We start from the raw sequence: 26,414 nt of genomic DNA, 5'->3' as shown, positions 1-26,414 counted from the left end.
ATGGTGTTGTTAGGGAGGCAGTTACAGCATTTTGACCCGGTGACAAGGAGGGAGCAGTGTTTAAAAATCAGGATGGGGTGTGACCAGGAGGGGAACGTAGTACATTTCTGGATATTCCCCATGTGCTGCTGCATGTCCTGCAGGTAGACGTTGCAGGTTTGTGAGATACTGCATTTAGACTCGGGGGAACAGCGCAGTGAGTGCAAGAATCTGCTCACTAATATTTTCTAGCCCAGCAACAAAGAATCAAGCTCCTCATTGTTTAAATTATTCCCAAATCCTTTGCTGCATGACAATCCAAAGTTGAGGTTGGGATGCATTTATTAGTGACAGAGTTAGGGTCTCCTCCCCTCGACTCCCCCTAGTCTTCAGAAGAGCCTCGACCCAAAACGTCACCCATTCCTTCTCTCCAGGGATGCTGCTTGTCCAGCTTTTGCAAGGTTGTGATAGTCCCAGCCTCAATTACCTCCTCTGGCAGCTCGTTCCACACACCCACCACTGTTTGCATGAAAAAGTTACCCCTCAGATTCCTATTAACTCTTTTCCCCTCCACCTTAAACCTATATCCTCTGGTCCTCGATTCCCCTACTCTGGGCAAGAGACTCTGTGCGTTCAACCGAACTATTCCCCTCATAATTTTGTACACCTCTATAAGATCACCCCTCATCCTCCTGCGCTCCAAGGAATGGAGTCCTAGCCTAGACCCAAAACGTCACCTATTCCTTTTCTCTAGAGATGCTGCTTGTCCCGCTGAGTTACTCCAGCGTTTTGTGTCTCTCTTAGGGTCTACTTCACCTGATGTTCTTAATTTTATAAACTTACATGTAAATAATGCTGGTCATATTGTTTAAAAAACGGAGTAATGTTTATTTCCAATGACCACACAAGTATTTGCTTCCCGAACAAAAGTGAAAATTGCTGGAAACACTCAACAAGCCAGGCAGCATCTGTGGAGTGATAAACAGTCAACATTTCAGCCCTAACAGTATCTCAGAACTGGGATAGAGAGACGTCATGTGTGGCGGAAGGAACTGCAGATGCTAGTTTACATCAAAGATTGACACCAAATGCTGGAGTAACTCAGCAGGTCAAGCAGCATCTCTAGAAAAAAGGAATAGGTGGCGTTTTGGGTCGAGACTAGGCCTCTATTCCTTGGAGCGCAGAAGGATGAAGGATGATTTTATAGAGGTGTACAAAATTATGAGAGGAGTAGATCGGGCAGAGTCTCTTGCCCAGAGTAGGGTAATCGAGGACCAGAGGACATGCGTTTAAGGTGAGGGGGGGAAAGATTTAATAGGAATCTGGGGGGTAACTTTTTCACACAAAGGGTGGCGGGTGTATGGAACGAGCTGCCGGAGGAGGTAGTTGAGGCTGGGACTATCCCAACCTTTCAAAAAACATGTAGACAGGTACATGGATAGGACAGGCTTGGAGGAATATGGGCCAAATGCAGGCAGGCGGGTCTTGTGTAGCTGGGACATGTTGGTCGGTGTGGGCTAGTTGGGCCGAAGGGCCTGTTTACACACTAAGACTGTTATGACTAATCATTGACATCAGCTCAAGGCCAGCTCTCCCACCATGTGATAACCGTGTTATTAGGAGGTACATACAAGTATTTTTGTAGTTGTTCCTTCCCTGCTGCTGGCTTTTGTTCAGCTTTGTGAGGAAGGCAATTTTGCTTTCATCCCCAGGTCAAGGAATTGCTGCATTTATGCCATTGGAACAAATTCCCTTCAGTGCCGAAGGTTTGAAATGGAACTGATTGATCTAACTGACTATTCCTTTTTTCTCTCCAATTCTCTCCAATTTTCCTTTCTACTCTTTTTACAATTTGATCATGTTTGGAATGTTTTAAATAAAGAAGATGACTAGATGGCTACTTACAGAATTACTAAGAAAGTTTTTTTTTTTCATCGGAGTACCAGAAACTCATGATCTTGCCTCAGTATTTATTTTACAAGTTCCGAGCTGTTAAAACCATCGTTTGGGGTTAACAACATGTATCGTGCTACTTTGGCACAGTGCGTGTCTTTGTGGAAAATGGCCGAATGAGGAGGAATGTGCGCTTGTCATATGTGAGGTTATCCTCATCCTTGAGGTTTGATTCAGGACCAGCTGGAGGTAGATGGTAGAAATCGGGGCCTCGAGGATTGCCAGGTTGGAGAAAAAGGTTCACAGTTTAGCTTTGCGTGGAAACAGGCCCTTCGGCCCACCGAGTCCATGCCGACCCGTTCACTAGTTCTACGTCATCCCATGTTCACACCCTACACACTCGGGGCAATTCACAGAAGCCAATTAACCAACAAACCTGCACGTCTTTGGAACGTGGGAGGAAACTGGAGCACCCGAAGATAACCCACGCGGTCACAGGGAGAACGTGCAAACTCGTCAGTGAATGGAAGGATGGGGGAAATGAACCAGAGCTTCTGCTGGTTTAAGAGATATTTGGATAGGCACATGGATATGCAGGGAATGGATCACATGCACGCAGAGGAGGTCAGTTTAAATTGGCATCATTTTTGGCACAGACATTGTGGGCCGAATGGCCCGTTCCTGTGCTGTACTGTTCCATGTTCTGATCACTGCCCAGTGGATTAGAGGGGAAATCAGCGTGTAGAAGACCCCAGTGACTAAACGGTCACGTGTGGGACTTGCCTTACTTGGGTTTTGCCCGGCGCTGGACTGTGAAGACCTGGTTTTCCCGGGAATGCCGAATAATGGTGACCCCCATCCATAATGCTTCAAAAGTTACAGGGAATGGCATCTCCTGATGCTAAAGTCACAACTGCCTGGTCCAACCTCCAGACCATTGTAAAACGATCCAGATATGGTCACTGAAATAAACATCTAATCTCACCTCTGGACAAAGGGTTTTGTTCTCATGAGAATCAATGTTCAAACTCAAATAATCCCAGCCACCAATTAAATGTTGAAAGAAATGTCAGTGGCAATATATAGATGAATAATTGTGTAATGTAATGGGGAAGTCAGTCGCACTATGCGCATACATGTTAATTCTATATATGCCCCAGCAGTACCGTGGAACACACCAGTCTACCAGGATCTTATTGCGATATGTATTTTTTAACCCTATTGTATAAGTGTTCATGCTCTATATTAATGTTCCACGATGGGAAAGAAGTCTCAGGCTTAGATTAATTACTGTCGCATGTACCGAGGTATAGTGAAAAACCTTGTTTGCATGCTGTTCAGTCAGATCACATAATACTACACATAAATACAATCAAATCAAACTCAAGTACAATAGGTAGAGCAATGGGGCAGAATATAGTTCTCAGCATTGTATCGCATCAGTTCCATAAACCAAGTCCAATGTCCGCAATGGGGTGAATCGGACTATACCCTAGTTTATAGAAGGACCTTCAGAATTCTGATAAGAGGAGACGAAGCTGTTCCTGAGCCTGGTGGTGCACACTTTCAAGCTGCTGTACCTTTTGTCCGACAGGAGCAGAGAGAAGAAGCAATTCCGTGGTGAGACATGTCTTTGATTATGTTGGCTGCATGTGTAGAAGTTTGTAAGAATCGTTGGAGCCACACTGATTCGACAGGCACGAGGGCACACCAATGCCGTTACTTCATCAGGAGATTGAGGACATTTGGCATGTCTCCATGACACTTCTAATTTCTGCAGATGCACCATGGAAAGCATAACGCCGGGATGCATCGCGGCTTGGTTTAGGAACAGCTCTGCCCAAGACTGCAAGAAATTACAGAGAGTCGTAGATGTAGCCCAGTCCATCACACACACCACACTCCCCACCATTGTAGATGTAGCCCAGTCCCACACACACACCACACTCCCCACCATTGTAGATGTAGCCCAGTCCATCACACACACACCACACTCCCCACCATTGTAAATGTAGCCCAGTCCATCACACACACCACACTCCCCACCATTGTAGATGTAGCCCAGTCCATCACACACACCACACTCCCCACCATTGTAGATGTAGCCCAGCCCAGTCCATCACACACCACACTCCCCACCATTGTAGATGTAGCCCAGTCCATCACACAGACCACACTCACCACCATTGTAGATGTAGCCCAGTCCATCACACACACACCACACTCCCACCACTGACCCCATCTATTATTCACGCTGCCTCAGAAAAGCAGCCAACACAATCAAAGACTCGTCCCACCCCATCCGTTCCTTCTCTGCTCCTGTCGGGCAAAAGGTACAAAAGCGTAAAATCACACACAACCAGACTCAGGAACAGCTTATTCCCCTCTATTATCTGGCGTCTGAAGGTCCTTTCATAAGCTAGGCTACTGTTCGATTCACTGTAGGTGGCAGGTATGTGAACCTAGTTTAATATACTGATGAACGATGACTAAATGACATTTTTGTGCCTTGGAGCCACTTAGCATGTTTCTCTTTTAATTTCGATTCACTTCTACCCATTGAGGACATTGGACTTTGTTTAAGGAACTGATGCGCTACCATGCTGAGAACTATATTCTGCACTCTGTATCTTCCCCTTTGCTCTTTGTTTGAACCTTGGTACATGTGACGATAATAAACCTCAACACGTCGAACTTCCTCAGTCTCCTAAGGGAGTAAAAGTGTTGGTGTGCCTTCTGTGGCGAGCTCACGACAGATATGAATTGACATTACTTCTTAAAGTGTGGTTCAATTGTCAATGCTGAGGATTCCAGGAGACAATGAACAGTGAGGTTATCATGGTGCCACCATGGGATTGCATCAAGAGCCGGCAGTTTTGAGATGATGCTACCAATGGCTGTTTTGCACACAGTTTGCAACTTACCCGGATTACAAAGCAACCTCACTTATTTGGCACGGTATTTTGCCCCTGCACAAAAGATTTGCTGCCATTCTGGAGTTGCGTATCTTCCCACCCGAAAGGAAATGCTGGCAGCAATGATGAGCAAACTCCACTTTTTGAATGTGCATTTGGAGATACTGGCTGCAGGGATCTGTGAGATTGGGGGGAGGGGAGGGGGGGGGCAGCTCCGACTTGTACAGTGAGATTTGGTGAGAGTACCCATTGTGCTCGAAAGCACTCGCCAAATCCACAGGGCCATGTCCACAAATGATTTTACATAGAATACTGTTACTGTAGTCTCATGTGTGATCTTGCTCACCGTCAATAGGCTAAATTGTTTTAAAACTGAGCCCAGCTGTAGGTGGCAGGTATGTGAAGCTGGTATAATATACTGATGAACGATGACTACTTGACATTTCTGTGCCTTGGAGCCACTTAGCATGTTTCTCTTCTTTTCATTTCAGTTGTCGGCCGAATCTTAGAGGTAACAGATCTCCCCGAAGGAATCACTCGCACTGAAGCAGACAAACTTTTCAGTCAACTTTCAATGTCTGGTGCCAAAATCCAGTGGCTCAAAGACTCTCAGCAGCGCAGCAGTGGTTCTGGGGACTGTAACAGAGCGACAGAGAACTCAAAGAATGCTGGGGACCTAGCTGCACTTTATACAATTGTTGCCGTGTTCCCTTCGACCATGGCAGCCCAAAATGCAACTGTCAGACTGAATAATTCAACAAACAGGTTTAAACTGCGAACAGCCAAGAGAAGCTATGATCTTCGCATTCTAGAAAGAGCCAGTTCCCAGTAGCCAATGGATATTTGAAAATTCCTTTTTCTTCTCTCCTTTGAATGACTGTATTGGCTTTGTTTTAAGTCAGCGTTGTTCCTGTAGTGCATTGTTTTGTCCAAATATCACTTTAGACATAATTAAGGAAAGTTAGTGATCAGTTGGAAAAAAAAGTTTGTTTTTTCCCTTAACTTCCATTTTACACGCCCACACAACCCATGTGTATTTTTTCTGTTGTGCAAACGTATTAGAAGAGCTTATTTAAGTGACACAAACAGTTGACTGTGTACGGTCACGACAAATTTTATTTAACCTGTTTTTTTGATTTTAATTATAAAAGTTTGTCTGCCAGTCCAGACTCTCAATATCTTCTTTGTTTTAAGCTGTCTTTTATTTGCAAGGTGGCACGACTTACTCCCTTGTATGTAACGTGTGTGAATTATATACAATGCCTTCAATGAAACACTCAAAGGCACTTCATAAAAACAAGGGGCAATAAAAGGCGACTCAACCCTGGCTTGGGGTTTTAGCAGAGGGATATTTGATGTTTGAGCGCAGATAAGACTAAATTACAGAGGTCGGGTCAAGTTGTCCTGGTGGCCTGCAGAGGAATGAACCGAAGATGCTGGAGTAACTCAGCGGGACAGGCAGCGTCTCTGGATAGAAGTAATGGATGACGTTTCAGATCGAGACCCTTCTTCAGACTGAGACGTCATGGTTTTGTAAGCACTGGTTCCATCTGGGCAATTGGTTCGGGAATGGGTTTTAAGTCAAGGATGGGAGCCATGGATTTGGCCATCCCTATGCTCAGGTGATGAAAATAGTAACGAAATAGTGGGCCAGAAGTGATCATCGGGTTGAAAGAAATCAGAATGGAATTGTAAAGATACATAGAGAAGTTGATCCATACTCCTGCTGGTGACGTGACATCATTGGAACTCATCCATTGGGACAAACTGAGACTTGACCTTTGCTAATACTTAGCGGTGATGATGAGAGGGAATCAGTCAGAGAGGCGCTGGTTATGCACGAACCCCTTGGACCGGCAGCAGCTGGGGCTGAAAGTAGAGAAGGTGGAAGGACAGGAGATGGCCGTCACTCACGTCTGTAGCAAAGCTGCAGGATGAAGGACAAAGCATCATAATATTTACAACAGGATTACACTCGCCACCGGGGTGGAAGAGTGAGAGTCTGGTTGGAAAAATTCACAAAGGACTTCCACTGGCAGCCCAAGCTCAAACATTCCTGTCCTATAATTTGCACTAGCAGGGGCCCATTACTAGACATTATGGGATGTTTCCTCCGTTTATACAATTTCTGCACGTCAATGAATCATTGGTCCTCCATTTCCTGCACAGCATTCCCTGTTGAGTGTGAGTTGCTACACTGACTGTATCGCCGATATACCGTGGCCTCCTCCCATATGAAGGTTATGGTCTTGCACCCATTGTCTTAAAAAGTCATCTCTCTCTTCTTTTCTTTATCCCCAATGAACCAGCCTTCATAACCTGCTGGGGCAGAGAATTCCAGAGATTTTCGAGAAGGAAATTCCTACACACCTCACTTTTAAATGACTGGCCCCCAAGTCCTGTAGTGATGTCCCCTCGTGTGTGACTCTTACACTAGTTGAAACTTCTTGTTGCCCACCCTGTCATCCCCCATTATCATCACACACGTTTCAGTACAATCATCACAACTCCAAAGAATACAGGAATACAGGTGCGACTTCTTCAATATTGCTAGGTCCTTTCACCCCAGTAATTACCCAAGTGAACCTATTCTGGACACTCTCCAACGCCAGTATATATTTTCTTAACCCCATTCCCCTGCGTTCTCCCCATAACCTCTGACACCCGACCCGTACCAATCTAGAATCTGTCAACCTGTGCCTTAAAAATATCCTTAAAAAAGGATAGCGCAAAGGTGAAGATGAGAACGGTGGGGGAGATGGGGCAGGCACCCCTGGCTCAGATCTGCTCGAGTTGTCCCCCTTTAGTCCCAACAGAACCACAGTCCACGGGCAGCGCAGGCCAACAACTTCACGTTTTCTCTCCGTAATTTGATTGCGTGAAACACACTAGCAGGGAGGTGCGATCAGCCTGAATCAGCCCTGCATCTCCCAGTTGCCAAACACTTTAACTCCCCCTCCCATTCCCACACTCCCCTTTCTGTCCTGGGCCTCCTCCATTGTCAGAGTGAGGCCCAACGCAAATTGGAGGAACAGCATCTCATATTTCGCTTGGGCAGTTTACACCCCAGCGGTATGGACATTGACTTCTCTACCATCCCCTCAGCCAACAATGAACCATTCTACGTTTGACCACTTTGATCTGTCCTTTTCACACTTTACCCCTCCATATCTCTAGTTTCCCTCGACCCTGACCCATTCCTTCTCGCCAAAGATGCTGCCTGTCCCGCTGAGTTACTCCAGCACTTTGTGTCTGCCTTCGGAGTTTCTAAACAGACAACCTTTATCAAGGTTGGCTTTTGTTTGGCTAGCTTTCTCCAAATGTTTGCTGGTCCACTTTTTAGACAGGGCAAAAAGGGCATGTCTCTAGTGGGAGCTGTCACAGCAGTGGCAGGGCGGCCAACTCCGCCACCACTAGGTGGCACCACCTACACATGTTTCTGGTGAACAAAACTCAGCCACAGTGCTGCCATCTACATATTTAACACAATAAGTCAAAGTCCACATTTTGGGGGAAAAAAAGATGTGGACCTGAATTTTTTTCAATATGCAGTTGGTCTTACAATGCGAAGGAATCTTATAGAGGTGTATAAAGTCATGAGAGGAATAGATCGGGTAGATGCACAGTCTCTTGCCCAGAGTAGGGGAATCGAGGACCAGAGGACACAGGTTCAAGGTGAAGGGGGAAAGATTTAATAGGAATCTGAGGGGTAACTTTTTCACACAGGTGGGTGTATGGAACGAGCTGCCAGAGGAGGTAGTTGAGGCTGGGGCTATCCCAACGTTTAAGAATTAGACAGGTACATGGATAGGACAGGTTTATAGGGATATGGGCCAAACGCGGGCAGGTGGGACTAGTGTAGATGGGACATGTTGGCAAGTTGGGCTGAAGGGCCTGTTTCCACGCTGTATCACTCTATGACAATAATCATTGAAATATTTACATAAAAACCTTTACCAGGTGAGTCATTGGTAATTTTGAGTGGATGAGGAACATGCAAGGAAGGCGGGGAGAGGGGAGAGGGACATCAGGGGAAACGTATTCACTCAGAGGGTCGTCTGCATCTTGAACGAGCTGCCAGAAGAACCGATAAAAGCAGATACAATTATGACTTTTAAAAGACATTTGGGCAGCACAGTGGCGCAGCGGTAGAGTTGCTGCCTCACAGCGCCAGAGACCCGGGTTCCATCCCGACTATGGGTGCTGTCTGCACAGAGTCTGTACATTCTCCCCGTGACCCGCGTGGGTTTTCTCCAGGTGCTCCAGTTTCCCCCCACACTCTAATGGCGTACAGGTTTGGAGGTTCACAAAAAAGCTGGAGAAACTCAGCGGGTGCAGCAGCATCTATGGAGCGAAGGAAATAGGCAACGTTTCGGCCCGAAACGTTGCCTATTTCCTTCGCTCCATAGATGCTGCTGCACCCGCTGAGTTTCTCCAGCTTTTTTGTGTACCTTCGATTCTCCAGCATCTGCAGTTCCTTCTTAAAACACAGGTTTGGAGGTTAATTGGCTTGGTAAAATTGTAAATTGTCCCTAGTGTGTAAGAGAATGCTGGTGTACGGGGATCGCTGGTCGGCGCGGACCCGGGTCTCTGGCGCTGTAAGGCAGCAACTCTACCACTGCGCCACCGTGCCGCCTAGCGGGCATCAGATGAAATCACTACCCATCTGCAGAGATGTGGGTTAATTGAGCACAGGAATTGATTTGTAAAAGGCAAATGCCATTTAAGACAGTGCAGATGATTAAGGCAGAACTCCATCGGATTTCTAAATGGCACATATTATTGTTAATAAAATAGTTGATCAGATGTATTTTGTAAATGTCAAAGTGGCAGCGGAGAGAACAAAATGGTTAGAGGCCAGGAGGCACTTCATTAAATGGTGCTTAATAAATGTTCATCTAATAATCAAAGTAAACAGTGATGGGCTCCAGTGCAGTGTTGGGACGATCACTTTCCCCGGTGTATATAAAGACCTGGAGTTAGGAGCATGTTGACCTTTGCAGATCACCACATCAGGGCTGACAGATGTTCTTTGGACCATTGGGTGCATGCCAGCTCGCACAGGAGCAATGCCACCTGTCCCGTTTCCCCCTCTCCCCATACCCCTGCAACTTACTTTCACGTACAACCACCTTTTCACTCTTAATTAGTGCATGTGTTAAAGATTATGGGGAGAAGGCAGGAGAATGTGGTTGAGAGGAAAAGATCGAATGGCGGAGCAGACTCGATGAGCTGAATGCCTTAATTCTAATCGTACATCCTTATGGTCTTAATGATCTTATGGTCTTCTAGCAGGATTACAGTTGCCATCTACAATAGACAATAGGTGCAGGAGTAGAGGCCATTCGGCCCTTCGAGCCAGCACCGCCATTCAATGTGATCATGGCTGATCATCCCCAATCAGTACCCCGTTCCTGCCTTCTCCCCATATCCCCTGACTCCGCTATTTTTAAGAGCCCTATCCAGCTCTCTCTTGAAAGCATTCAGAGAACCGGCCTCCACCGCCCTCTGAGGCAGAGAATTCCACACACTCACAACTCTCTGTGAGAAAAAGTGTTTCCTCGTCTCTGTTCTAAATGGCTTACTCCTTATTCTTAAACTGTGGCCCCTGGTTCTGGACTCACCCAACATCGGAAACATGTTTCCTGCCTCTAGCGTGTCCAAACCCTTAACAATCTTGTATGTTTCAATGAGATCCCCTCTCATCCTTCTAAACTCCAGAGTCTACAAGCCCAGCAGCTTCATTCTCTCAGCATATGACAGTCCCACCATCCCGGGAAATCTCGCCAATCTGAGAACTATCTGAAAAATAGGGGAACAAGGCAGGTTGAGTTGGAGTTGAGTTTATTGTCACGTACACCGAGGTACAGTGAAATGCTTTTTTTGCGTGCTAACCAGCCAGCGGAAAGACCTGATTACAATTGAGCCATCGACAGTGTACTGATAAAAGAGTGGAGCGATTGTAATGGGTGATTGCAGCTCCATTTCTGTGACGAGCACGCAAAGAGTCGCCTAGCTTGGGCGCCATCTTGGATCAGTGGTGAGGGGCGGCTTGAGGGACAGTGAGGGTCAGTGCCGGATTTAGATGAAGAGAGGCCCTAGGCTGTTCCACTTGTGAGGCCCCTCCCAATCCCCCACCCCCACGACTAGAGGAAGATGGTCCACCAGATTGACACCGATTTGCAGCCGAGGTGGCCAATGAGATAAGGGGCTGGAAAGCTGGGCTTTTTATTTATTTATTTATTGCCAGTGCTAGTGTCGAGTTATCGGCTTAAAACGCTATTATTCTGAAATGGAGGGCTAGGGAAATTACTGAAGGGTTGTTTAGAGACTACAGTGACAATGTCAAAAATATTATACACTTGGCTGGAGGCCCCCTAGATTTCGAGGCCCTAGGTTTCAGCCTACGAAGCCTGATTGTAAATCCGGCTCTGGCGAGGGAGCTTTGGGCTTTGGAGACTTTGGGAGAGTTGGTGGAGCGGGTGTGACCTGTACACGTTGGTCGGGCAAGAGCAGCACCGACCTCCCCACGGTCTGGGCATCTTCATGCTCGGCAGAGGGGCGGCAACAAACCTGAGAGGAGAGACCACCAGGAGAGAAATAGAACCAAAGTAAAAGCAGGGGGGTGGAGGATGGAAACAAGTTAAAAGATAAATTTACAGGTCCTGTCTCCAAATGCAGACTGCATCCAAGTGTTTAATCATCATATACACTAGAAACAGAACCATGAAATTCTTACTTGCTGCAGTTCTCCAGGCACACCAACGCAACAAATAAATATGCAACAACAGTAATACAATATAGTATCAGTAACTGGGCGGCACGGTGGCGCAGCGGTAGAGTTGCTGCCTCACAGCGCCAGAGACCTGGGTTCCATCCTGACTACGGGCGCTGTCTGTACGGAGTTTGTTCATTCTCCCCGGGACCTGTGTGGGTTTTCTCCGGGTGCTCCGGTTTCCTCCCACACTCCAAAGCCGTACTAGGTTTGTAGGTTAATTGGCTTGGTAAAATTGTAAATTGTCCCCAGTGTGTGTTGGATAGTGTTAGTGTGCAGGGATAGTGTGTCGGCACAGACTCGGCGAGCCAAAGGGCCTGTTTGCACACTGTAGCTCTAAACTAATTAGTGAAAACCGATGTACGCAATGCTACCTCATACAAAGTCCATGGTGGTTTGTTGCTAGGGTCGTGCGGAGTGGTTCAGCAGCCTGAAGGTTGCTGTGAAGAAGCCGTGCTTGAACCTGGAGGTCATGGTACCATCTTCCCGATGGTAGCAGCGAGATGAGAGCATGGCCAGGGTGGTGCAGGTCTTTGATGATATTAGCTGCCTTGTTGAGACTGTGCAAGGAGGTGTCGAACCAGGTTGAGATACAACCAGTCACTCCACAGCTTATTGCTTTTTCTGGCGACTTTATGAACCTCTTCCTCGGATTTAATATTATTTTTTAAACTCTCCTGTTGACCCAGTTTTGTTGTTGTATTTTTGTGCCTAAAAAGAATATAAACAGGCGTTGCTTTTCCACTCCCTCCTGTCTCAACCTTTAATGTATTCTCCCACTTTACCCTGGTCAATCTGCCTACCTACCTTCATAGCTTAGAGGCATACAACACAGTAACAGGCCTTTCGGCCCAACTTGCCCATGCCGTCCAACATGCCTCATCTACACTGGGCCCGTTTGCCTGCCTTTGGCTCATATCCCTCTGAACCTTTCCTACCCATATACCTGTCCAAATGCCTTTTAAATAATGTTATAGTACCTGCTTCAACTAACTCCTCTGGCAGCTCGTTCCATATACCCTATGTGAAAAAGTCGCCCCTCGGATTCCTATTTAATCTCATCCCTCTCACTTAAAACCTAAGTCCGCTGGTTTTTGGTTCCCTAAACTGGGTAAAAGTCTCACCCAGATGGTGCATTCACCCAATCTGTTCCCCTCATGATTAATAACCTTTATAAGACCCCCTTCATCCTCCTGCTGCACTCCATGGAATAAAGTTCAACTTCTCCCTATGGTTCAGCCCCTTGAGTCCTGGCAAAATTCTGGTAAATCTTCTCTGCACTGTTTCCAGCTTAACAACGTCCCTCCTGTAGCATGGTGGCCAAAAGTAAACACAATACTCCAAAATGCAGCCTCACCAACGCCTTGTACATCTGTAACACAACATTCACAACTCAGTATCCTGACTGATGAGGGCCAATGTGCCGAAAGCCTTCTTGACCTCCCTATCTACCTGTGACGCCACTTTCAAGGAACTATCGACCTGTACTCCAAAATCCCTCTGCTCTACAATATTACTGGAGATGATTTTGTTCCCAGTTTTGCCGTTCTGCATCCATTGTCCATTTGATTTTGTCCAGTCAGTTCTTTTTTTGTGTCATTACATTGTGGACATCGACAGGTTCATAAGTTCAAGGAGCAGAATTAGTCCATTTGGCTCATCAAGTGTCCATATATGTCTGTGTGTCTGAGTCTTCCTGTGTATGCGTGTGTTGTGTGTGTTGATTATGTGTTTTCGTGTGTATGTTATGTGTATGCGTGTGTGTATGTGTGTTGTCCGTGTGAGTTTAGTGTGTTATGTATGTGTTTGGCTGTCTACGTGTGTCTATGCGTTCTATGTGTCTGGGATATGTGCCCTGTGTGTGTGTTGTGTGTCTGTGGTATGTGCTATGTGTGAGTGTTGTGTGTGTGTGTGTCTGCGTGTGAGCTACCGTGCAGCGGGTGGGCTGAGGGATTGTGATCTCGGTGGGGAGAGTGGGTAACTGTTGCCCACTTGTCCCTGCACCCTGGATCAGACCCTTCCCACTTCCCACGGGTTTCCGAGGCAGGGCGCGACCCCGGCGGGTTACGCTAGGGCGATTCTTTAGGGAAGGGCCCATTCATTCATGCTTGGCTCCGGGAGGAGAGCGGCTCCAATTACCCGCAGTCAGCCCGGGGTGAGCTTGTCGTCTCGGTGCGAGTCCCTGCGGCTCCCAGTGTAAGCTGCAAGCGTGGTGAGTGAGGGCGGCCGCGAACAGGCGACTCTAACACCCGGAGCATCCAGCAAACCGCAGCAAGGTGGGTTCAGTGGCCAGTTCCCAACTCTCTCTCTCACTCGGGGGCCACGTTAAAGCGCCCGCGGAAACTTGTAGATAGACAGAAAATGCTGGAGTAACTCAGCGGGACAGGCAGCATCTCTGGAGAGAAGGAATGGGCGCCGACTCGGGTCGAGACTCTTCTTCAGACTGAGTCAGGGGCGAGGGAAACTAGAGATATAGACGGTGATATAGAGCAGAGGAATGAAAGATATGAACGTTGCGCTGAGTTTAAAACTTTGTTCGGGAAATAGTTGAGATGTGGGTTTGGTAAACTCTGGGACTTGCAAGTTGAGTGAGAGCTGTTGTCATATTTAAGGCTTTGAGAAGTCCGCATGGTCTCCTCGTCTCCGGGCTGGGAATAGCCCAGGGACAGAGCCCAGGCTGGCTGCCCCGGGCCCGGCTATCGGCGCCCAGCCCTTATGGGGAAATTCAATCGCCTGCCTTTAGTGACTGCCAAGTTGTTTCATGGAACAGAAGGCGGCGGGCGCTAGCTGCGAACGGGCGATGGTTTGAAACTGGGGTCCGGGAGATTTTCTGGTGTCCTCTCGAATTTATGTTCGGCCACGGAATGTTTGGATGTGACTCCATCTACCCTCCCCACTCACTCACCTTGCCCCCTCACACCATCCCCACCTCTCCCGCTCATCGTCTCTCCCACCCCTTCCCATCTTCTCCCACCACCCCTCCCCCACCTGCATCCCCGGCCACACCCCCCCCCCCCACCCCTCCTCTCCCACCACCTCTCCACCCCATCCTCCCCACTCTCCCCATCAACCCCAGCCCTGCAAATGCCCAAGTCTGCCCCATTCACGAGGACAAATCCATCCTAATTATCGCTCAGTCTGCTCCCAATTATTGGCAACGTCTGAGCAATTACCTGCTCATGGATGCCCGGTTCGGGTCCAACCAGGACCGTTGCGCTTGGCTTGGAGCAGACTTGGACCAAAGCGTTGGACCACAGAGATTAGAGCAACTGGCCCTGACATTGGGGCAGCATTTGACAGAGCGTAGGATCAAGGGGTCATGGTAAAAGCGAAGTCAATGGGCATCAACGGGGCTACACCCCCAATAGATGGAGTCATTATTTACAAACAGGAAGACGTTTGTGGTTGACATCACTGCAGGAGTTCTTCAGCGATGTATCCCAGACCCAGCCATCATCAGCTGTTCCATCAGTAACTTTCGTTCCATCATCAGATCAGAGTGGAGGTTCACAACTCCACCTCATCTACTGGTCGAGTGGATCAGTGGTTTCACCACTGCACTCATGGGGAACAAAATACCCTGCAGAATATGACGCCAATTTACCCAATAAACAGTCGATTGAAAGGGCAAGTGAAATGCTGGGAGATTGCAACAGCTCCTCAGCCATGATTGAATGGTAGAGTAGACACGATGGGCCGAATGGCCTAATTCGGTTTAGTTTAGATATACAGCGCGGAAACAGGCCCTTCGGCCCACCGAGTCCACGCCGACCAGTGATCCCCGCACGCCAATAACGCACAAGGCCAATTAATCTACAAACCCGCACGTCTTTGGAGTGTGGGAGGAAACCAGAGCTCCCGGAGAAAACCCACGCAGGTCACGGGGACAACGTACAAACTCCGTACAGACAGCACCCGTAGTCAGGATCGAACCCGGGTCTCTGGCGCTGTAAGTCTACCGCTGGGCATTGCGTCTGCTTCTATGTCTTATGGTATGATGGTCTTAGGGACATTAACAAGGTTGAAACTGGCAGGTGGGCCTCGTAGTGTTGGAGGAAGCAAGAAGACTAAGGGAGGTGGGAAACTGGATAGATTTGAGGTCCTGTCACCCACTGCAGCCTAGTCCAGTGAGGAGATGAGACGAGGCAGAAGCAGCGAGGTGCCATGTCTGAGAACGGCGTAGGATTCCAGTGCAGTTTCTTTTCTATTTATAGCGAGCTCACGCATTTCTTTCTGGGCTCAGATAGTTCTGGAGTGAAACAGTTGCTGGAACTCCCCTCCCCCACCATCGGCTACTGTCCCACCACAGAACCTCATACACAGGCAGTCCAATGTCCAATTGAGAGAAGTAGACGGAGAGAGACATGGCAGGGGAGGGAGGCTGTGGTCAGATCTCTGAGAAAAGGGTTCTTGTGATACGGGCCCTCTGAGTTTCAGTTGAGTTTATTGTCATATTTACCGAGGTACAGTGAAAAGCTTTTGTTGCGTGCTAATTGTGCTTTATGCAGGGCACAGACAGTCTGAAGAGTGTGGTGGGCCTTTGATTTAAGATAGGAGAGCAACGTGTGATGATACATGATGCACAATAATGCTCTGAAAATCAATTTGCATTATATTCTGGGACTTGTAAACTGTCCAAAACACAAAGTGCTGGAGGAACTCAGTAGGTCAGGCAGCATCTGTGGTGGGAAATGGATCAGTGATGTTTTGGGTCAGGTCCCTTCTTCAGACAGGTCCAGACCTGATCCTTCTCTTGGGTCCTGACTCGAAACGTTTTAGGTTATTTTCCCTCCCCAGATGCTGCCTGGCCCGTTGAGTTGCGTTTGCACTTTGCTCAAAATTCCAGCATCCGCAGGTTCTTTTGTCTCAGCTTATGCCGGAACCATGTAGAACATTGCTGCAGCCTCACGGCATCAGTGGCCTGGGTTCGATCCTGACCTCGGGTGCTGTCTGTGTGTGCAAGTTTTTCCTGTGATCGCGTGGGTTTCCTCCGGGTGCTCCGGTTTCTTCCTGCATCCCAAAGACGTGAAGATTGGTGAGTTAACTGGTCGCTGTGCATTGCCCTCGAATATATGGGTGAAGGGTAGAATCTGGGGCGAGTGGAAGGGAAAGTGGGAAGAAGAAAATGGGATCAGTGTAAATGGGTGGTTGATGGTCAGCACGGACTCGGTGGGCCGAAAGGCCTGTTTCGGTGCTGTATGAGCCCATGGCACGATCGATAGATGAAAGGGCAGAGAGATGTACAGCCAGGTTTAAAGGTCGACTGACTGTCAGTGGAGAGCAGGGAGCTGAAGGACAATGAGGAATTGACCAGTCTGAAGAAGGGTCTCGAACCGAAACGTCACCCATTCCTTCTCTCCAGAGATGCTGCCTGTCCCGCTGATTTACTCCAGCATTTTGTGTCTACCTTTGATTTAAACCAGCATTTGCAGTTCTTTCCTACACATGAGGAATTGAATGTCGGTGCATATCAGTGTGGCACAATGTGGGTGCTCCACTCGAGCCAGCCCTTGGCCGGAGAGCAGCTGAGGCAAAGCCCCAGACGGATGTTTACAAAGCTTTAAAGCTTCAGATTTGGGTTTGATATACAAAAGTATCGTTAGATTCAGAGGTGGACAGCTGCGTGGTGTGGAGTTGGTGATCAGCCCTGAATTCACTGAATCGCTGATCAGATGAAATAGGGCTGAATATCCTCCTGCTGCTGTTAATGCTCCAGTCCTTCCCTTCCTCTCCCCCTCCCCTGCCTCAAACCATCTCTCCCTCCATCCCTCCCTCCCTCCCAGGACTCTCACGCTGGAGCCAAGATGACCTCCTTTGCTTGAGCTCAACCTTGGGCTGGGGCGACGGCAAAGAAAGCCAGAACCCGCCTTCATCAGAGGTTCAACTCTCTGAAACCTCTAACTCCAGTACATATTGTCAGTTGTTTCCAGGTTAACACTTCTTGCTGCAAAGTGCAGCAGGGCTACATTGTAAGATCTAATTTGATGTGAGATTGCCACAGAACACTTTCTGGAGATCCAGATGGGCTCCACCTAACCGATGGCCCTAATTCTCTTCTAGAGCAAAACACAAATTGCTGGAGGAACTCAGTGGGGGCAGGCAGCATCTGTGGAAAGAATAGAGAGGCGTTTTGGGACGAGACCCTTCCTTAGACTGATTCTGATCATCTGAAACTGAGTTCCTCCAGCACTTTGCACTTTTCTCAAGATTCCGGCATCTGCATTTTCTTGTATTATCTTCCATATCTTTCTTGCCTGCTCATGTTTAGTGAATGTGTGGCTCACCTGATAACTTGATACTTGCTAAATCACCCGAGCCAGGCCCATTGCCAATAACAACAGATGATTTTGCTGCAGGCCATTGGCTTGTGTCCCACAGATGTTATCATCCTTGCATGCTCACCTTCCCAGCTCTGTAATCAACTTGCTCTGGAGCCAATTTTACCAACAATGGACAAGACAGAAGGTGCTTTACCTTGCGCAAGTTAGATCTTTTAATGATATTAGGTTTGTCCAGCACTCCTCGTATTTCATTTCCTTATACTGTATCCATCATGTTTATGTATATCCCATTCCCCCACATTTCCCAATAACGAATGCTCTCCCAACATTCCCATCAATTTATCCTAGGGCAGCACAGTGGCGTGGCGGAAGAGTTGCTGCCTCACAGCGCCAGAGGCCCGGGTTTGATCATAACTATGGGTGCTGTCTGTATGGAGTTTGTACATTCTCCCTGTGACTGCATGGGTTTTTTCCAAGATCTTCGGTTTCATCTCACACTCCAAAGACGTACAGGTTTGTAGGTTAATTGGCTTCAGTTGTACCTAGTGTGTAGGATAGTGCTAGTGTACGGGGATTGCTGGTCAGCGCAGACTCAGTGGGTCAAAGGGCCTGTGTCCGCTCTGTATCTCTAAACTGAACGAAACAAAACCATCAATTCAATACATCCTCTTACAACAGTGACCAGAGGTGACTGTGGTCCTCCCCACAGAGCCTTGGCATTGGCTGCACCGAGCTTCAGTGTGTCCCTCAGCACGTACTCTTGCAGTCCGCAGCGGGCCAGTCGGCAATATTCCCCCACAGTCATCTCGTTCTGCTGCAAGGCCAGCAAGCTTCATGAAGACAAAACTATGCCTTTCACCAGTCGATGATATTCCAGAATCTGTCCAATGTTCATACAATCCGAAACCTAATTCCAGTTGGCGTAGAGCCCTGTTGTAGATCACCAAACATCTCCATTCTGGGATGCATGCTCCTGGGAATGGTCTGAAACGTTGTCCCATTGATCATTTCTATGGCTGATGTCACAAGATGCTATGTCAAAGTTGGCATTGCTTTTGGAAGAGAGAGTTGCTCACAAACGGGTGGAAGGGATTAATTTGTTATTTCCGACCAATTTCCCCTTCGATTTCGTGAAGCAATTTTATTCCTTTTCTTTCCATCCAGAATGACAGAGAAAGAGGCGTTGAATGATTCCAACTCTCCGCAGCACGATGAAAAACCTGGATCTCCGGTAAAGTTGGCCGTGTTGTCTTGTTGAGCTGATACCACGCTGCTTGTGGGAGCAGAGAGAGAGACTGGCTCCTATTCACGGAGATGCGGTGTTGAGGAGCTGAGTGATCAGAGTGTACTTGGGTGGAATGGGTCAATTTGGAAGATGAAACTAAATTTCTCCTTCCTTCCTCCAAAGATGTGATCCAGTGAAAGATACTACAATGAATAAATTATTATCAGACTTGTCTTTCCCTTGCAAAATGGCCTGGAATGTGGTCCCCCAACCTTCAGAGAATTCCAGACCAATTACATCAATGTTGACTCACAGTTGGTTGTCAACCTCTGATTTAAGATTTGAGATTGGGCGTTTACAAACCACTCTCGGGCAGCAGATCCATGAATCACCTGTAGAATGGTGCTATGCTGGTTATTTTAGTCAGAGGTTTCTTGGCCAGCTCATGTGGGAGATTGTAAACTTCACGCCAGTGGTGAGGCTAAGGTTGGGCCGTATTGCAGGTTTGTCAGAAAATGGATGGTGTACACAACCAGTAAATGCAAAGGGATTGTGTGTGTGTTTATGAGCCAGTATAATGTCTCCTACCAAAGGAAGACAGATACTCAACAAGTATAGAGGTGAAAGGTTATTGGAAGTAGATGGGAATGCAGTGCCGAGGTTACAATCAGATTTTAGTTTACTTCAAAGATACACATGGAAGCAGGTCCTTCAGCCCATCAGGTCCACGGCAACCATCGATCATCTATTGACACTAGTTCTATGTTATCCGACTTTCTCATCCATTCTCTACACACCAGGGGCAGTTTACACAGAGCCAATTAATCTATAGACCTGCGCATCTTTGGGATGTGGGAGGAAACCGGATCAGCCGGAGGAAACCCATGCGGTCACAGTGAAAACGTGCAAACGCCACAGGCAGACTGCACCCGAGGTCAGGATCGAACCAGGATTTCTCTGATGCTGTGACCACCTCTAAGCAGCCTGGTTTTCTTTACATTATCAACCTTGCTCTTTATTACTATCTATATTGTTTGGTTGTACAGGTTGTGGGTTTAGGAAGTGCAGTTTGCAGTGGAGGGAATGAATTTTTAGGTGGCTGATGGGGAGGCAATGTGGGCTGCTTTGTTCTGTGTTGAGTTTCTCGGAAATTGTTGGGGCTGCCTTCATCCAAGCAAGTGGAGAGTTTTGCATCATGGTGGCGCAGCGGTGGAGCCAATGCCTTAACGCCAGAGACCCGGGTTCGATCCTGACTATGGGGGCTGTCTGTACGAAGTTTGTACGTTCTCCCCGTGACCTGCACGGGTTTTTTCGTGATCCCCGGTTTCCTCCCACACTCCAAAGACGTACAGGTTTGAAGACTAATTTACTTGATATAATTGTAAAATGTCCCTGGTGTGTGCAGGATAATGTTAGTGTGCGGGGATCGCTGTTCGGCATGGATCGGTGGGCTGAGGGGCCTGTTTCCATGCTGTATCTCTAAACCAAACTCCTGACCTATGCCTTGTAGATAGTGCAAAGGGTTTGGGGTGCCAGGAGGTGAGTCACACACCATGCTATACCCAGCCTCCGACCTAGTTTTGTAGCCACATTGTTTATTTTTATGTGCCTAGCCCGTTGCAGACTTGGTGATGGTAATACTAGTGATCGTCAAATGTGGGTGGTTAGACTCTGCCTTGTTGGAGAGGGTCACACTCTCTGGCACCTCAGTGGCATGAATGTTATTTATCACTTATCAGCCCATCTATGAATATTCCCTGGATCGTGCTACACACGGGCATGAGTATCCCGTGCCTGAATACTGTCTAGGATGAGTCTGAGGAGTTGTGAGTGAAACTGAGCATTATACACTCACCAGTGGCCATCCCCACTACTGAGCTGATGATGGAAGGAAGGAAGGTCACTGATGGAACAGCTGAAGATGGCCGGGCCCAGGACACTGTCCTGAGGAACTCCTGCAGTGAGGTCCTGGGGCTGGGATGATGGACCTCTTAATAACTACAACCACCTTCCTCTGTGAGGTAACTCCCACCGAAGTAGACTTCAGAGTCTCCAGGGGTACTTGATCCCACACCCGGTCACATCTGCATTCTGCTCTGTGGTCCAAGTGTAGTCCATGGCTATCATGAGGGTGCATCAAAACCAGCATTCGTGAGCAGGTGATTGTGGGCAGGTAAGTGGGTGAATGGTGAGTGATTGCGAGTGGGTGAATGGTGAGCGGGCGAGTGTGAGCGGGCGATTGTGAGCAGGTGATCAGTTCGTGGGTGACTGCTGAGCTCACTGCCGATGCCACCTTCCGCCACTGTCCATCACTCCATCAGTGTGAGTCTGACTGGGCAGGTGGATCAGATACGTCCCGTGTTCTCTCAACGGGACACGCCTGGGCAAATCGCCACATGACCGGGTACAGGGCGATCTGTTTTCACTCGATGAACAATAGACTGGGCAGCGGGAGCTGTGTGCAGGAGCATCTTGGGCAGGTTCCCACTCTGCTGGAGCTCGGAAACATCATGTTGTTCAAGGAGGGAGAAGAATGTCAGGTCAGACACTGCCACAGACACAAAGGTGTGGGGAGATATGTGAGTGTGGGGAAAGAGAGGGGTGTTCGTGTGTGGGGAAAGAGAGGTGTGAGAGTGTGGGGACGTGTGTGTGTGTGTGTGTGTGGGGGGGGGGGGGTGAGAGGTGTAAGTGTGAGCGTGAGCTGCCATCTTTCTTTAGCAACCTACCTGTCCCCTGTCGGACATCCCGCGGTGTTTTGGCGTCGAGGGCAGTAGGTGAGGGCGGGTCGCGCCGCGCTGGGCCTCTCCTGCATGGATCTCCTGCATGGAGGGTGAGCGGACAGCGGTCATCCCGCCCGCGGCGAGGCGGCGGCGGCGGCATCGCCATGTTTTGGCGGGAAGCGCGCGCGGCCCGGGGTCGCCCCTGAAGCGCCGCGCGCTGAGCGTTCCCGCCAAAAGATGGCGGGATGTCCGGGGAGACGGAGGCCAGGGCCGCGCAAAGTCATTCTGTTTTAGTCACGGCCGGTCAGTCTATCCCTGTCTCACGCACACAATCCCTTTGTTGGTTATTTTTATCTTTTGGATTTGGTTGACGCGCCCTTTGAAGTGTCAGTGTTCACAGCTCACTGAGTAAGCAGGGGGTGGGGATGGATGGATGGATAGGCGGGAGAGGAGGGTTGGGTCGGGGGCGGGATGGTCACGGCAGCTCACTGGTTCACGGGGCCGTATATCTGGACTCCAGTCACCGGGAGCCACTCACATCCCCGGTGAGAACTCAGTGCCGCCCCCGGGATAGTCCTTGCTCGGGCCGGCCCACAGGCTGTGAGGGAAGGGAGGAAGGCAGCGGCAGCCCGGGTCACACGAGGCACCGAGACTGCATGGACCTAGCAACGCCATGAAAAGTGTGTTTCAGGTAAAACCATGAGGGGGAGCGGACACGAGGAACTGCAGGTGCCGGACACTTGAGTGCTGGAGGAACTCGGCGGGCCGGGCAGCATCTATGAAGGGAATAGACAGACGACGTTTCGGGTCGGGACCCTTCTTCAGTCTGTCTCCAGTGCTGAGTTCCTCCAGGACTTTGTGGTTTGCTCAGCGCTCGCGGGCTGTTGAGACTGTGAGGGGAGAGGGACGCGAAGTTTTGTCTTTTTAGGAATTGGCACAGGGAGAGGGGCCGAATGGCAGCCTGTGCGGGAAGATTAAGTGGAAGCAAAGTGGTGTCAGTGTTGTTTACACGGTGTCGCTGTCTCCCCGTTCTCCATGCCTGGCATCCCATCTGCATTCCACTTGGTTCCCTCTGGAAGGGGTGACTGAGCTTCTGCACATTCTTTGCAATTCAGAGTTTGTAGGAAGGAATTGGAGAAATATGCTGGTTTAAACCAAAGATAGACACAAAGTACTGGACAGGCAGCATCTCTGGAGAGTAGGAATGGGTGGCGTTTCGGGTCGAGACCCTTCAGACTGAGAGTCAGGGGAGGGGGAAACGAGACATATAGATCATATAGGTGATGTAGAGAGATATAGAACACATGAATGAAATATATGCAAAAAAGTAACAATGATAAAGGCAAACAATAGCCTGTTTCCTTTATCATCGTTACTTTTTGGCATATCTTTCATTCATTTGTTCTACATCTCCGTCTATATCTCTCGTTTCCCTTTTCCCCTGACTACAATCTACAATTCAGAATGTTAGTCTCACTTGGAAGAATTTTTCATTTCATCCGTCATTTATCGCAATTCTGGGCATCATCTTGCCCTTAACTTGTTCTTACGGTGGTGCTATTGGCAAAGCCCACTGAGGGAAGTGGAATATCACAGTCAACAAAGGCTTCAACCCAAGCAAACTTACTGAGTCTCTCTCTGCACACTTGTCACATTGGAATGTCTCTTGCCAATAGAGAGATGAACAAGCAGCTGTAATGTGTTACATCAAGGTCTTCCCTCATCAATGAACTGTAACAAAGCCAGTGTTATAACAGCTTCTTAAAGTGAATGTCCATGTTGGAAAGAGTGTTACACCAAGTGTGTATAACCGTGTTAATACAGTCTTACACTGAGTATGTTAAGAGTCAAGAGTTTTATTGTCATATGTCCCAGATAGAACAACAAAACTTATTTTATAAGTCTTATGCTTTGTGTGTAACAGAGTTATTGCAGTCTTACACTGAGTGTGTGTGCTATAGAGAGTTCTGTCTTACACAATGTGTGTAACAGAGTGTTATAACAGTCTTACTCTGAGTGCGGGCAGACAGTTGTAACGGAGTCTTATCATGAATGTGTGTGTGTGGCAGTGTTATAACAGATTTACAGGAACATACCCCCCAAATACTATTCACATGTCTCCCGCCTCACGCGGGGTGTTTAACACTCTTGTCCATCGCTTCACCACCATCGTAAGCTTTTCGCTCCATCCCTCACCCACATGTCATTCGGTCATCTGTCAGTGCCGTTCCTGCCAGCTTACAGACAGAGACTGAAACACGGATCACCAATGAAGAGTGGAATACAGCAGTGGTCTAAGAAGCCCAAGGGTCTGCTTCAGTTCTGCCTCAAGCCAGTGGACTGGAGCGTGTTGAAGAACACTTCATCTGTATCTAAATCCTGGAATTCCTTCCCCAGCAGTGCCGTGGGAACACCTTCACCAGAAGGACTGCAACGGTTCAAGGAAGCGGCTCACCCCCACCTTTTCAAAGTTAATTAGTGATGGGCAATAAATGCTGGACTTGCTGGTGATGCTCACATTTCCAAAACATAAATAATATTCTGAGATTGCTGTCAGATCTCTGTGCCATGTGTTCCTGTATCAGTAAATGGTGATCTTCCATTGCACAGTCTCACAAGGGAAGGGTTATATCTTGCATTAGATCACTCTTTGAATGTAATGAATCGCTCAAAGAGTTTTTTAGGAGAACAAATACAAATCTGCATGGTCACAAACATGATACCTCAACAACTGGAAATCTGCTTCTGCTTGATACTTCATAATGTATATCACCTCATCTTACTGACCTTCGTATGATTAAGCATTGTTTAATTCCTAGTTACATGATATTCCTTTATATAGAAAATAAAAGTGCAAAAACTAATACTAGGTATGAGGTGCAACAGAGATAGATTAAGATCCTTACACTTAAGTATGGGCATAACAGAGTGTTGCAACAGGTGAGTGAATCAATAAGAGTATAATACAGTGTACAGAGAGTGTTACAACAGTCCTAAACTGTGCAGGAAGGAACTGCAGATGCTGCTTTACACCAAAGATAGACACAAAAAGCTGGAGTAACTCAGCGGGTCGGGCAGTATCACTGGAGAAAAGGAATAGGTGATTGGTTGGGTCGAGACCCTTCAAACTGTTTTCTTCAGAATGGTCCCTTTCTTGCCACCGGACAAGGAAGGAACGCAATACGTCGTAGATCGGAGAAACTCACTGCATAAAAGAAGCAAATTATATCATTCCTCACTGCTTTTTTTTCCACAAGGTATTTTATTATATGTCTGAAAAGCACTTTGGGATTGTACTGAAGAGATTGAAAGATGCTCAGGAAGCATGTCTTCTTTCCTGCTGGTAACCTATTCAATACAATAAGCAGCAATCTTTATTTAGAATTGTAATTCCACGGGAAAAATAAATCACACAGGTTCTAAAATAAAATTTCACAGGATAGTTCTGTCTGTTGGAATAGTTGAGACAGCTCCCAATGCCAGGAATGGATATCCTTCCTGAGCTCCTTCTTAATTGCAAGTAGCATTCACACCATGTAGTCTGAATCACTGGGTCTAAATCATGGAACTCCCTCCTCAACAGCGCTGTGGGAGCACCTTCACCAGAAGGACTTCAAGGAGGCAGCTTACCCCCACCTTAAGGGACAGTTAGGGATGTGCAATAAATGTGTAGGAAGGAAATGCAGATGCTGGTAAATACTGGGTAACTCAGCGGGCCGGGCAGCATCTCTGGAGAGAAAGAATGTTTCAGGTCGAGACCCTTGATGATGACGATGACGAGGAGGAAGTGAAGGAGGAGTTGCCGCCACCAGAGCCCCGCAGGCCCGTTAACGACCCAGGTCGAGGTCAGACGGAGAGTCAGGGTAGACGGAAAGTGGACTCTCAGTCTGAAGAAGGGTCTCGACCTGAAACGTCACCCATTCCTTCTCTCTAGAGATGCTGCCTGGCCCACTGAGTTACTCCAGCATTTTGTGTCTATCTATAGGTAATAGATACTGCCAGCGATACCCAGATCCGAAAAGTAATTGAAATAATAAAACCCTTCAACAGCAAAGGTGTGGCGAAGCCCAGGGCATTGTTTGTAAACAGGGGGTCTTTGATGCTATGGTCTGGCTCTACTGTGGAGACCGCCTTTTTCTTCTTTTACTGTGGAATTGTGGGGGGGGGGGGGAAACGACCATGTTCAGTGAAGGTAATTCCACAAGACACTTGTTTCTAAGCTAACCCATGTACGTGTGACTTTAAAATATCTGGACTGACGAGATGTTTTCCTCCCTGCTCTGATATCTGCAGGGAAGGGGATTTAAATGGGGCGATCAATGTGCCAGGGTGTCTGAGCAGTTCCAGGATTGATGATTAATCTATTTACTGCTGGGAGGCAACCAGTCGATTTAAAAAAATATATTATTCACTGGAGATGGGAAAAAGTATATGAACGGATGAGTTAGAATAGAAGAATGATTTGTCTTACGGGAATGTGACCAACCAGAGTTGGTGACTCTGACTAAATATTTTAACTCGTAGGGTTTACAGCCCACCAGGTCCATGATGATCTTTGTGCCCATCTATACTAATCCTATTTACGCACATGGGTCTGTATTCCTCCAAGCCATGTCTATTTATATG

At 47.9% G+C, this 26,414-nt stretch overlaps 2 protein-coding genes across 8 annotated transcripts in view; both read left to right on the top strand.

The window, feature by feature from the left end:
- Nucleotides 1–5,965, top strand: part of LOC129714629 (R3H domain-containing protein 2) — a 169,723-nt gene extending 163,758 nt beyond the window's left edge. For all 6 annotated transcript variants that reach the window (XM_055664327.1, XM_055664325.1, XM_055664328.1 and 3 more), the window contains one exon: nt 5,279–5,965. In XM_055664327.1, coding sequence (XP_055520302.1) covers nt 5,279–5,619 — 341 coding nt within the window. In that variant the 3' untranslated portion in view covers nt 5,620–5,965. The remainder of the gene's footprint in view (nt 1–5,278) is intronic.
- A 7,534-nt stretch (nt 5,966–13,499) lies between these two features.
- The window catches only part of stac3 (SH3 and cysteine rich domain 3), a 29,423-nt gene continuing 16,508 nt past the window's right edge, over nt 13,500–26,414 (top strand). Inside the window, exons 1-2 of one of the 2 annotated variants that reach the window (XM_055664359.1) lie at nt 13,500–13,838; nt 19,008–19,074. In XM_055664359.1, the coding sequence (XP_055520334.1) occupies nt 19,009–19,074 (66 nt within the window). In that variant the 5' untranslated portion in view covers nt 13,500–13,838; nt 19,008. Of the gene's footprint in view, nt 13,839–19,007; nt 19,075–22,301; nt 22,480–26,414 lie in introns of those variants that run through there. The other variant, XM_055664360.1, reaches the window with a different exon arrangement.

This window comes from Leucoraja erinacea, chromosome 40 (assembly GCF_028641065.1).
Source record: "Leucoraja erinacea ecotype New England chromosome 40, Leri_hhj_1, whole genome shotgun sequence".
Taxonomy (NCBI): domain Eukaryota; kingdom Metazoa; phylum Chordata; class Chondrichthyes; order Rajiformes; family Rajidae; genus Leucoraja; species Leucoraja erinaceus.
The sequence above is the reverse complement of the archived record's forward strand: the minus strand, read 5'-3'. Positions and strand labels throughout refer to the sequence as shown.